We start from the raw sequence: 13,233 nt of genomic DNA, 5'->3' as shown, positions 1-13,233 counted from the left end.
TTTCAACACTACAACGGATGCACTTCAGTACAAAATAGCTGGCTTTTTTACATTACATATGTATCGATAAAATCTGATACAGTTGAAGGGAGATCGTTTCCACTTCCCAGGTCTCTTCTCGTGCCGCATGGTGATATGGTCGTACTTGCATTTCTCAAGGCAGATTTTCGATTGTATTGATCACCTCTCGCAATATTTTTGCTGGGTATCAAATGGCAAAATTCCAATAGGATCAATATCGAATGATGAGTGAACGGATTTTAGTTTGGAAGTATTGAAGTGAATTTTGACCCGTTCACTACCAGGCCCTAAATGTTGTTTAGACACCCGGTATTTGTTTTCAATTTGACGTCACAAGTTAATTCGCAACAATGTGAAATTATGACGCCGCGTATGGAGGGTTTCTGTCATTGGCTCACAATGGTTGGTGGAAGAAAGGTTGATGCCGAAGATGGAGGTACAAAAAGTGAAAGTATGGAGACCAAGGGCGATGATAAAGAACTGGAAGAAGACGATAAAACATTCGGAAATGGTTTGTTAATGTTTTTGACCATTCTACTTCTGCTTGAAATGACAAATACTTTAAATGACGTCAATTTTTCCCGATGGATATCTCCTGACTCAGTTAAAACGGTTAGAAACAGCGTCGACTCTAAATAGGTACTAGATATAAAGGATAACAAGGGCAAAGAGTTTAAACGAGGAGTAAGAGAGAATGATTCAATAATTAATGCTTTAGGTTCGATTCGGAAAAGTTCTAACCAAATTAAGCGGTTTTATTAATGCATCGTAAACTACCGTCCTTGCCATAATTTTTGAAACACCTCACACCTAAAATCTTCACAGTTTTACAAGGTTGTTCTTATTATAATTTTGCCTAATATGAGTATTGTGGACGCATAAACACTTTTAGAGCGGGGAAAGGCACTGAGAGAACGGGGAATGATTTAGTGACAACGTTGATAACTTGGGGAATTAGTTAAATAACTTGGAGAGTTCGTTAAATCCTTGGATTGTCAACTTTTGAACTTGAATATTGTGGTGTTGCAACTATTATTGGCAAGGATTGTAAGTAATATAATTTGTTAAAATTTGACAGATGGCCTGTTCTTTCCGTGGTCACTTGCGCGGACACGCCGTCACTCATTGGACAGCTACCACCGAAGAAGCTCAATTGGTTCTACCGTGGTAAAGAAGACTGACCCAAGGCTGACTGGCATCTTTACGTATGTTTAATAGACGCTTTGGTCCATTTTTCAGTTTTCGTATACGCCCACTTACAACTCATGGTTCTTCAAAATAGCCAACGCTCCATATTTCAAGCTGAAAGCAAGCCTATAAAAAGGCACCTGCAATAATGAAATGCGATGCACCCTTGTGGACAAGCGTTTTTTTTAATTTATCAAAGTATTTTCAATATATTTTCTTTATTATGATATTGTCTTATTAAAATTCAATATCTTTATTATAATCTAATATCATATATTTAGTATAATTTCAAGCATTGAAAAGTTTTTCCTTCAAAACAAATCACATTTCCTTCCTATCATAATTCTGTCAACCCCCAAAAACTTTAAGTAAAGTGTCATGACGTCATACGGGTGAGCATGTATGCAACACATTGCCTATGATTGTCGCCTCTTCTTACTGTGAGAATCTTTTCCATATAAAATATCTTTCATGGTTATTCTTTTTCAAGAGAAATGTTTCGATTGAATTTGGAGAGTAAAGTTGCCAAGAAACTCTATGGCCACCAAAGAAACATCGATGAAGAAAATTATGAACAATTAGCAATGGGGAAATATGTTATTCACCCCATGAGTGATTTTAGGTTTGTATTGGGTATATAATGGAATTTATAATTTGAAACTGAACTGAACTGAACTGAACTGAACTGAATCCTTTCTTAGGTTGTGGCAAAAATAAGATACAGAGCTTTGTACAATACAAGATGACTGCTAACCAAATAAGTCTTAATTGCAAGTTACCTATGCACTTGCTGTTAAAGGCTTTTGCACAACCGGCATGCTTTGCGATTATAATTAAAAAACCAGCCTAATATGGTACTGAATGAAAATACAAAGCAAAGTCAAATTCTTAAGACAGCTGCCGCTAAGCATGACGGTTGCGCAAGAGCCTTTAAGATAATTACTTGTTAGCCTTGTTAATTTTGCCATGAATCTAAAGAAAAAAAGTTCTATTAGCTTCTCAAAGTTTACAAAGTACATCCTCACTGCCTTTGCATGACCCACGACACGAATTTGAAAGTGGGGGCCAAGGCTAGAAAGAATAGGGGGCCAAAGCTTCTTACCCCATTTACTGCAGCTTTAAACTACTTGCTTTGCAAAAAATTGGGGGAGGGGGGGCATGGCGATCATCAGACAACTGCTAAGTGAATAGTAAGTTATAGTGTTCTTTCTTTTTTCATTCTTTCATTTGATCAAACCCTAGATTTCTAATGAGACGCAACAAAAGTGTGCTTATAAGATAAAGTGCCCTATTGGTATAGATTCCATTAATCTTTATAGTATCTCTCTATTTTAATCTTACGTGCTTTAACTCTCAACTTTTTAGATTCTATTGGGACATGATAATTGTTGTCATCCTCTTCGTCCAAATCTTTGTCCTACCTGTTAGTATTGCATTCTACAGTGGGGACTTCTCCGTCGCTTGGCTCTGCATCAACGGTATTTCGGATACCATTTTCATTTTTGATATAATTTTCAACTTCCACACCGGAATCCCGGATCATGAAAACGAGCACTTGGTATGTACTAACATTGATGTCTGTATAGGCGTTGCTTCTTTGATAGAACTTGTATCTTTACTTACTTGTTGAAAGTTGCCATTCTTCAGTGAATGACTTTGCCCTGGATAAAAAATATAATTTGCTCGAATAATCTCATATTGGGATTGAATTAAGTTTGCCTAAGTAGTGACAAATATAAACGGAAAAAGTTTGTGCTCGATTGAAAAAAGTATTCGTTTGGTCCGGCTACAGAACTTTTCGTTTCAAAAGGTGCTAGAATTATTGTATTTGGCTTTTAGGCAAAAAAGCCTTGAAGTATCTACTGGACTTGTTTCTGATGGCATCTTTCTTTTCAACTCAATGTTAATGCTTTTTGCCGTTTGTCGTTTGATGAGCTGTATTTTGTATGAATTTTCTCACGATATTGACATTTTCAGAAATGATGGTTTGTAAAATTGAACGACGTAAGTCTAAACATTATCCCTACTCTTTCTAATCGTTGCTAATCTTAACCTTACCCTTTCTAATCATTGCTAATCTTACCCTTACTCTTCAAAATTGCTAATCTTACCCTTACTATTCAATCATTGCTAATCTTACCCTTACTCTTCAAATCATTACTAATCTTACCCTTACTCTTCAAATCATTGCTAATCTAACCCTTACTATTCAATCATTGCTAATCTTACCCTTACTCTTAGAATTATTGCTAATCTTACCCTTACTCTTCAAATCATTGCTAATCTTACTTTTATTCTTGTTAATCATTGCTAATCTTACCCTTACTCTTTCTTTGCAGACAATATTAGACAAAAGGATCATCCGCAGAAGATATTTAAAAGGCTGGTTTTTCTTGGATCTGTGCTCTTCCTTGCCCCTGGAATACGTATTTCTCATTATTGAAAGCACAGATCGAAGTACTGCCATCGTAAAAGCGTCCAGAGGATTCAAGATTCTAAAGCTTGTTAAAATGTTGACCCTACTCAAGCTTTTTAGGCTATCTCGACTAGTCAGGTATATTCGACGCTTTGAAGATGTGAGTCTGTATGAATTTTACATCTTTTCGTGTTGTTAAAAAAGAAATTCTAAAGAAGAAGACTAGCTTTCCGGGAACAGAAATATCAATTGTAACATGACAAATTGCATCTAAATAAAGAATAACATTAAAAAGAACTATGAGTAAAGATTTTCTTGTATGATAACGAGGTCACAGAATCTGTGACGAGGTCTTCTAATTTTGGCTTTATGGGAACAACAATCAAGAACTTAGTCTCCCCATCTCTCTTGACAACGTCAACAAGGTAGGCTTACATTTTGCCTTTGAATTCAGAAAAGCCCTGAGCAACTAAAATATATGTTTCAATCACTTCCTTACTTGACTAAACATTGCTTCAAGCATTCCGGATCACACGAAAAGCCTTTAATTCAGAAAAATGAGTCTGGCCATTTTATATATGCCTGTCAGAGAAAAGGCATGAACAGAAGCAGTGACGTTCGTATACAACGGTGGAGTCATTTAAACTAATAACTTTTACAATAAATTCACTTTCTTTATTTTTTAAACTTATCTATATTTATCATTGTCAAAGTCTGTTTCTTTGCAGCATCTTTTTTTATCTAGAAAACTATTTTCAATTGTTAATTTTACATCAGTATTTTTTTCTCAGGCCACAAATATTACTACTTCGCATCTTCGGATACTGAAATTACTCGCACTAATGTTGTTACTGGGACACTGGAGTGGATGCTTGCAATATCTGGTTCCGTATTTGCAAGATTTTCCCGCCGATTCCTGGGTGGTTCGGGAAGGACTTCTGGTATGTAGACCCCAGTATTACTGATAATATTTATCATTTCCCCCTGTGATATAATGAATTAATCATTTTGCAAAGCACAGAACAATCTGATTTTTTGAAGGACTGCTGCAGAATACTGTCGTATTTCGTTAAAATTATAGTGAGAAGAAAAATATCTAGGAAACCGGTATCTTTATTGCATTTAAAAAGCTACCAAGTTACCTAAATATTATTTGTCGTATAACAATCATTGACTTAATCATTAATTCATCAAATCAATGACTAGAAATACATGTGACTGAAAATTGAAGAAAAACAGCTTATTTCTTGACAGAATTTTAAATATTTATAGTATCCAACATGGAAAAACAGACCAGCAGACGAAGTAGCAACGAAATTTACTCCTAACTGTTTGTCATTTTCAAAACTAAGTTGTGTACCACTGGTGAAAATTAAAATTTCTATGCTTATGTAATGAGCAGGAGTTGAGAACTTTTACCTAGTATCAGTTATACTCTTTGCGCTCGCTCCCTCCGTGAAACAGCATTACTGGCTGTATATTTAACGACTGAAGCACTTCATATTCGAATCAATATATTGCATTAGTTTTAAAGTTAATCCCACTTTAACGATTTTTATTATATTAAAGCTTCTTAGGTAAGAAGCCTTTTCCAACTGTGATATTTATAAGAAAGTATGTATAACAAACTACCTGTAGACTTTAGAAACATCGAAATTGAACATGCATTGAATTGAGAGATAAATCACTTTCGTAAAAGAAATATAGCATTCTTAAGATCCAATCTGTAACCAACGTGAGTGTTTGGCAGGGAAAATTTCAAGGGCTTGGGGGTCTAGCGGTGTGAAATTGTGAAAAATATCTAGTTTTGATGGTGACCTAACTGAAGCAAATATTTCGAGCCAACGTTAGAGGTACTAATTTAAAATTCATTTTTAATCAAACCTTCTTAGAGGATTTTACCTGACTCAAACTAACTTTTATTAGGAGACGAAAGTACGTACAACATCAATCGCTAGCTACTAAGTAAAAGAATTGTTTGCCCATGTTATTTAATGTCCATGCTATTGTTCTTAGTGTGTTATTTAATTCGACAGAAAGCATCAGTATGGAGGAGGTACACGTGGAGTGTCTTCAGAGCAATGTCCCACATGCTAAGCATCGGCTACGGTCGTATGCCTCCACATTCGACCACCGATGCTTGGCTTACGTTGCTTAGTATGATGATAGGTGGGGCGTTTTATGCTGTTTTCATTGGTGGAATATCTACAATATCGATGGCAATAGATGCGTCTGGCCGGATGTACAATGAAAAGGCATGCTTATTGAATAGTTTTGTGAAATTTACTTAAGGTAGCTCCAACGTTGTTGCTGAAGTTCCAAGGTTTCTTAAATGGGCACTATTTTATTCTCAAATCCAACATCTCTATCGAGTTTCAAAGTGATGACGCCATAATATATACTTTTTCAAATATTTGAACTTGGACCACACCTGAAGCAGCATCATAGCATTAGTGAACAAAAACTCTTCTAAGGGAAGAAGATACCTACTTGGAGTAAAATTGATTGTGGACTATGCCGTTTAGCATGTATTGTGAAAACATTTCTCATTAATTTTTTTAGCTTTTTTACAGCTTCAATCCAAAATCGTAATTGACTATACAAAATGCAGCATGAAATCGTATTTTTTTTCAATAGTCAATAATAATTTGACCGATGTTTGATTTCGAGAAGATCATGGCATGCAATGGACTCTGATTTAGTTCTCATAACAGGCACCGCGGAGCAGGGGGGGGGGCTGGGGGCTTTAGCCTCCCCCACTTTTTGCAAAAAATGCCAAATATTAAGTATCAAACTACCAGAAAAGCCTCTTATTAAGTATCAAACTACCAGAAAAGCCTCTTATTATACGGTTTTAGCCCCCCCCACTTTTTTAAGACCCCCCACTTTTCTCAACGCTCCACGGTGCCTGCATAAATAGCTGATGCTTTGCTGTTTGTCTTTTTTCAGTCACAAAACGAGTTTCAAATAAAACGCCTTTATTGACTGATTTTATAAGGTATAAATCTCTGACTGCAGGTGCAACAAGTGTCTGAATACTTGAAGTTTCGAAAGTTACCAAGGTCATTACGAGACAAAGTTCATGACTATTATGAGCACAGATTTCAAAGGAAGTGTTTTGACGAGGAGAAAATATTGAAAGAGGTTTCACCATCTCTTAGAGAGGTTAGTTAATCTTGCATATATCTCTCAATGAATCCCTGCCAATAAAATTCTGAAACAAATTTAATATATTTTTCTGGCATCATGTATCTATAAAGTTAATAATAACTCAATTAATGATATTCAATTAATAACAGTTAATAACTTCAAGTTGATAATTCTTTAATCACATGAAATTCCATTTATCCAACATGATGTTTCCTAGAACTTATACCTCTCAGCAGAATATAATCATGTTAGGAATATCAATTTCGTATTTTCAACCAACTCCCTGTCCTAACTTTACATGATTTGATAAAATTTTAATGATGTTCCATTGTGTCATTTCTTTTCACTGTGTTGATACAATGCTGTTCTCTTCTCTGACGTTGAAGTGCGATGATATTGCACTCTCTTCTTGATATTGAATAGTCAGTTCTTATATCCACTTATTATCAGATGTACTTCTATAAACTGTCAAGAGAATCTTCAAGTTTTAACAGATGGATTTTGTTAGCGTATTCACAGTGATGTCATTCTACTGAGTAACACAACCAACTATTATCACTTTGTTGTAGGAAATCTTGATGTATCACCTCGGAGATCTTCTCAGATCTGTTCCATTTTTTAAAAATGCTGAGTCAGAGTTCTTGGAGGAGCTCGTCCTTGTACTCAACTTTGAAGTCTATCTTGCGAACGAGGTCATATGTAAAGGAGGCCGAAAAGGAAACAAAATGTTTTTTATTGAACAAGGAATCGTAGAGGTTGTTTCGCCAAAAGGAGAAATAAGTGCATCACTGGGAAAAGGATCCCATTTCGGAGGTATTTGTTTGCCTATTTGTGACATCATGAAACGCGATGGTCTATGTAGAAATAGGCATACCGTTCTTTTCAATGAATGATAACTGAAGCTATGCGAAAATGGAGGCAGTTTTTTAGCTTTGTCGAGTAACGGTATTCATATAAAAGTCACTACACAGTTGTTTTAATTCATTGATGCTCTTTGTGAGGGATTTCATATCGCTGTTGAGCGTACTTTCAGTTGCCTTGATACCCGATCAAAAACTTCTTAGTAGCTTTGTTTTCTTTCATTCCTTCTTTCTTTCTCACTTTTTTCCCACTTTTTATTGGTTTTTCTTGATATTTTTTCCTATCTACTTTCCTTCATTTTTCCAAAATTGCTCCTGCCACATTCACCTTTCTTTCAAAATCTTGATTTATTCGATACTCCATCGATATACATATTTAAACTTCCCCTGTACGCTGCCATAACGCTGTTCTCGTTTTTAGAGCCCTAATTGCCCCATATGTCTTTTCTTTATTGTAGAGATCAGTTTACTGTCCAAAGAAGCAAGACGAATTGCTACTGTACGAGCTAGGACACAGTGCGATTTGTTTTCATTGTCGTGTGATGATTTCAACGACACATTGAAAGATTATCCACACATGAAAGAAGTTCTTCGGCGGGTTGCAGAAGCAAGGCTGCATAATATTGGCGCGTCAGACAGTGTTGGGAACATAGACCCTCAGTTTTGGTGAGCCTTATTTTGCCCAGATCACCCTTGTTTACGTTTGCCAAGAAATTGAAGATTTCTCAGGAAAATCTTATGTCACGTTTTTGCAAATTGACAAAATTATTTTATGGAAATGTTTTCATTTGTATGCATGAAAAATCCTAGTTTTCTAGATTTTTTAATCTTTTCAATTCAAATTTTCCCTCTTGTAAAATAAATCCCCTAAAGTTATTCCCTTCTGGAAGAAGGAAACTGAGCCATTCCTTTCCTTTGCAGGAACTGTGATGTTGTCGACTTGGAATCCAACGGCGTTTGTCCAAATAACTTTTTTAAAAAGAAACCAACTTTGTTTTGCAACCTGAAAAATTCTGATAATCAATCTCCATCTGGAAGCAACCAAGCTTTCGATAAAGATTCAGCTTCGAACGAAACTTTTGCATCTTTTAATGCGTAATTTGCGTATAAAACTAATTGACTTCCTAATTTTTATCACTGCAGTTGATGATCGATGTCCAAAATATGTAATTTTTTGCAACTAATTAACTACCGCTTATTTATTATTGTATTTTGAAACTTGAAATTGAATAAGTACCTCAAATGGTCGAGCATTTCTGTTCTATGGTTTGCTAAAGTTTCTTTTATAATGGCGTGGTTATGTCAACGTATTCTATCAATGGTCCGTGGCACAGTTATTGAAGACTAAGGCACGAAAGGTCTTTATGTCATATAGGGAAGCTTGCCTAGTTATTGGTGGGGCGGTGTCGGTGGTTTGCAAGCGGAGATGAAGTTGAAAAATCTTTGGTCTGCAAGCGGAGATGAAGCAATCTTTGGTTTGCAAGCGGAGATGAAGTTGAAAAATCTCTGGTCTGCAATAATTTAAGGTTATAATATTTACTTTATCCTTAAGAGCCCTTCCCCCAACTGCCCTCCCCTATTGCTAGGCTTTGTACAAAACTTTTCTTTTGGTGACGTCTTTATGCAAACACCACTCGATATTTTTTTAAAAGGAAGAAAAGATGCAATGTAAGCTATAAACTGTTTTGAAAACTTTACATGTAATAATAAATCAATAGAGTTGTACAATAAATTTCAAAATCAAATTCGGTTTCTGCACAATATTCACGTCATGTAAGATTAAGAAAACGCGTAGAAATGCGTCAAAATACATAAAAATGCTCTCAGACTTGTGTGTTTATGCTACTTTTGTTAGAATTTGGAGAATCAGCTCAGAAAATCAAGGGCCTTAACCAATTTATTGCATCAAGGTATGAAAAGGCTATAGAATGTAGAAAATAAAACACACTGTAACGAGCCAAGAACAAACAACAACAAACACAAGTAAATTGATGGTATCTCAGCTAAACTAATGGTAATGTAAGTCTTATAATAAGGCTGCCTGCTATCTAACTGCCCTCATCACATGATTTTAATCGCTTCTCTCTAAGTTCCACCCGTTTTACGACGAAAACGCGAGGCATCTTTTCAGTAGAATACATCCACATTACAAGTTACAAAACCGTTAACAGTCTAGAAGAGAAGAAAGACAACCTGCTTGAAAAGGCACTAGAATATTTAACCTTCAATTGTTTCTTTAAAACGTACTTTTATTGTTTCGTTTAATATGCAATGTTACAATCAACTTCTTAACGGAGCTGTGTTCTCTGTATGCGAAACTACAATTCATGCAAATGTTTACGTCAGCATGTTAATATCGTTGTATTAATACCGAGGTGGTGATCACAAGCGTCGGTTGATTGCGAGGTTAAAGAGTCACCATTGTATACATGCGATCTTGACTTTTTCGTTTATTCTCAAAGCAAATGATCAAAATGACACGTAGAAATAGGAGAATGAGGACTATTGCCATCATTGACAGCAGTAAGGAGGAAAAGTAACTTTCACTCGCTCTCTCTCGAGAGAATAAGCTTGTCAAACCGGTTGAAATTGCAATGTACTCTACGACAGCAAATCGAACATATTTTTCCACTGCAAAATTCTCAATTAGAAACCAAGCAATCAAGATTACTGCAAAGACCAGCAACGAGGCTACTGATGCTTGGAACGAGGTTAACCCAACATCGTAGCAAAGAACCACAGCCAGGGAGAGAATGACGAAGACAGTGTTCCACGCACAATCAAATATGAGAGCAGACTGAATGAATATTCGATGGCACCATATTGTGCTGGCCTCCAGTTCATTTTCGTTTGCTTTGGCGTAGTATAGTGACGTATAGGCCTGATACATCGCAGGGTATTGCAACAGGGTTGAAGTGCACATTAATATAAACGAAGATATGGTCTTTTCAAATGCCCAAAGCACGATACCTAACGATTCCATGACGCAAGATAGTGAAAATGCTCCATAAAAGCTTGAATCGATAATTGAAGATCCATTGACGTGCAGCGTTCCACAAACGCAATACAACATCATTCCAAAACTGTACGTCAGGGCAAAGAACGCGCGGGACATAAGCAAGGGGCTGCCAGCTGGGGTGAGTTCTGTATCATATGCCGCAAATGTTTCGTTCAAGTCATCCAGAAATTTGATATTTGTCGCAGACTTTGCAATGAAGCAAACCAAAGCCACAGCTATCAGTATCTTCTTCATTTTCTCAACACCGTGTCCATTTTTCTCACCTGGTTTCGATTCTGGCATGTCTGGCTATCTTTGGTCACCACTTAAATTAATCTGTCTGTACACTTTGTTGACTAGGACAAGTTTTGATCTTCAAGACAACAAAGATGCTTGCTCTGAAATATAATATGATTAGCTGTAAGATGGTGCAGCATAACGTGGTGCAGCAGCGATAGCACAATAACTAGTTTTGGGAAACAATTACAATCTAACTCAATAATGGAAAGAGGTCCAGGACTAGGCCATAGCCGCCAACTACATGGGTGCTGAAGACGTTTTGATCGAAACTATTTTGACAATGTGAACCATGTTTCCATTTTATTATGAGAACGCATACATTTCGAAACATAAACGAAACATTGATGGAGGCTGTTGCGTCAAAAGTTTGACAAAGTAAGAACTCATTTGCTAGCACACAGAAATGTTTGTCTGCAGCCTTTCACATTTCACAGAATGCATAATTTTCTTTCCCGAATCGAGAAAGGACCACTTGAGCTACAAATGTTGAAACCTCCCAAATTTCTGATGAATTTCTTTGGCTGGTTCAGGGTGCCTTGACGCATGCTAGGGATCATTCTTGAGGGAGGTAGTTGGCTACTTGGCTAAACTCCCCCCCCCCCAACCACCTACCCATATACTCTTTCGAATAACAGGAGCAGTGAAATAGGCAATAAACATATTCTTCGCTGATTTGATCCTATTTCATAAGTTAATTTCACTACAATTACAAACCAGTCAATATTCTAATTTTTTAAAGAAATTGAAAAGATGTTACATAAACAGTTACCTGTCCTCATGTAGTCGTATTACCACCAAGTTCTGATATCTTCAATGGATAAAAAGGTTACACTAAACAAGACAAGTCTGCCTCCTCGTTCTGTTGACGATGGGTGTCTTGATGGCTAATGTATTTTTGTAAGTAATTAGGAGCAGATGTTCACGATAGTGAGACTTACGAGTATTAAAGTTTCACACAGTGACCGCATTTAATGAAAATGAAGGCTCATTGTCAGATCAGATGATGAGAATGGGTCTTTCATGTCAGTGTTTGCATGTATAACTCCAACAGCGCGCTTTGGGCGTGATTACATGAAGCATTGGAGCTGCCAGATATTAACCTTTAATTCTGCACAAACATCACGAACATAACAGTGCAGTATCGGAATACCAGGCTGTTAGAAGATAACATCACGAAAAGTTTTTCATTTCTTTATTTGATAGGACCATAATGATAGGACACTTTGATAGCGAAACCGAGGCTATTGCGTCGTAAAGTGGAGCGCCGAGAACACTTTTGAGTTTCCGCCTTCTCAGTACCCTTTACGTAATTTTCTCATTTATTTGCGTTTGTGGGGTAAAACGCTCAAATTCTTTGCTAAACTCGTTTTTGAAGAGCTTCTTTGCAAAATTATGAAAGTAAAGATAAATGCAACAATTTTCAAAATGCAACATAGGATGACACTGATAATCGTCAATACTTACTAAGAAACCTTGTGGTAACTGTAACACAGCAATAAAGTAATCTTGTTGCACAGCCTTGCTTTAAAGTTGCATCGCTTTTATGTTTTATCACTCGACGTATCTACAAGCATATCAAATTGCAATGTGTTCAGCTTAAACCATACAAGCTATAAACAACTGGATCGTCATGCAGCAAAATGACACAAGTATGACGAGGACCAGAATCATAATTCCTATAACAAAGCAACTGTGAACTGTATACAAGAACTGGGAAATTCCCAAATAAATAAATAAATAAATAGGCAAACTAAATCAATGTTTGTTATACTTTCCTTACCTTTGGTAGCCCGTTCGCAAGCGGACAGGTTGCAATTGTGTGCAGACAAAAGCTGAAACTAATATTGAATTTCATGAGGGCTCATATGACCGAACAAGGGACACGCACATCATTTGTCAATTTTATTCTTATCAAACCGCTAAGTTACAATTGCCAGTATAGGATATCATAACAAAAACAGGTCTATATGGGAGCCACTCTAGCTCTTGCAAAAACGTTAGCAGGACCTTTTAATTAAAATTATAGGAGAGGCCTCTCTCGTGACGAAGCCCAAACCAAAACGTGTCGCGTGAATAGCTCATCAGTTCCCCTACCTGCGCTTTGCTGGAGTTCTTGCATAGGCCTCCCGAAAGAACTCACCTCAGTTGAAGATACCCGCTGCTTCTAGCTTTAATTCAGTTCAGATCTGAATTTTCTGTCTACTTCTTGATAACAGGCTATGCTCGAAACGTCGTTATTTATTAAAAAAAAGTTTTTCCTGGTACAATTTACTTACATTGATCGTTATTACTTCATGGCA

The 13,233-nt window shown here is 36.5% G+C and overlaps 3 protein-coding genes across 5 annotated transcripts; 2 read left to right on the top strand and 1 right to left on the bottom strand.

Annotated features, from left to right (window-relative positions):
• The first annotated feature begins 55 nt into the window (after window positions 1-55).
• On the top strand, window positions 56-1,680 carry LOC148958212 (uncharacterized). Its single transcript, XM_089113268.1, has 2 exons — window positions 56-532; window positions 1,100-1,680. Exons 1-2 carry the CDS (start codon window positions 313-315, stop codon window positions 1,234-1,236), a joined length of 357 nt encoding a protein of 118 aa, XP_088969394.1. The 5' UTR covers window positions 56-312; the 3' UTR covers window positions 1,237-1,680.
• Window positions 1,680-10,627, top strand: LOC135682621 (potassium/sodium hyperpolarization-activated cyclic nucleotide-gated channel 2; the record flags this gene model as incomplete). The annotated part of the gene is made up of 9 exons (XM_089112926.1): window positions 1,680-1,831; window positions 2,575-2,834; window positions 3,322-3,785; window positions 4,417-4,566; window positions 5,662-5,880; window positions 6,644-6,790; window positions 7,345-7,588; window positions 8,094-8,301; window positions 8,557-10,627. Coding segments are annotated over 9 exons (2,022 nt in total), but the record flags the coding sequence as incomplete, so codon positions are not given.
• LOC135682636 (uncharacterized) lies at window positions 9,319-12,886 on the bottom strand. Of its 3 annotated transcripts, XM_089113258.1 has the most exons (3): window positions 12,714-12,885; window positions 12,398-12,497; window positions 9,319-11,031 (listed from the first exon to the last, which is right to left on the bottom strand). In XM_089113258.1, exon 3 carries the CDS (start codon window positions 10,934-10,936, stop codon window positions 10,043-10,045), a length of 894 nt encoding a protein of 297 aa, XP_088969384.1. In that variant the 5' UTR covers window positions 10,937-11,031; window positions 12,398-12,497; window positions 12,714-12,885; the 3' UTR covers window positions 9,319-10,042. The 3 variants fall into 3 exon arrangements, with proteins under 3 accessions (XP_088969384.1, XP_088969385.1, XP_088969386.1); XM_089113259.1 differs by lacking the exon at window positions 12,398-12,497 and having other exon boundaries at window positions 12,714-12,886; XM_089113260.1 differs by lacking the exons at window positions 12,398-12,497; window positions 12,714-12,885 and adding an exon at window positions 11,703-12,375.
• Window positions 12,887-13,233: the final 347 nt, after the last annotated feature.

Source organism: Rhopilema esculentum, chromosome 16, assembly GCF_057945365.1.
Source record: "Rhopilema esculentum isolate cy_ngs chromosome 16, ASM5794536v1, whole genome shotgun sequence".
Taxonomy (NCBI): domain Eukaryota; kingdom Metazoa; phylum Cnidaria; class Scyphozoa; order Rhizostomeae; family Rhizostomatidae; genus Rhopilema; species Rhopilema esculentum.
The sequence above is the reverse complement of the archived record's forward strand: the minus strand, read 5'-3'. Positions and strand labels throughout refer to the sequence as shown.

Excerpts from the sequence above, each read along its gene's own strand:
- LOC148958212 (XM_089113268.1), top strand. The coding sequence starts at position 313 with ATGTTGTTTAGACACCCGGTATTTGTTTTCAATTTGACGTCACAAGTT. Across the intron at positions 533-1,099 it reads CGATAAAACATTCGGAAATG|ATGGCCTGTTCTTTCCGTGG; the intron begins GTTTGTTAATGT and ends AAAATTTGACAG.
- LOC135682636 (XM_089113259.1), bottom strand. The coding sequence starts at position 10,936 with ATGCCAGAATCGAAACCAGGTGAGAAAAATGGACACGGTGTTGAGAAA.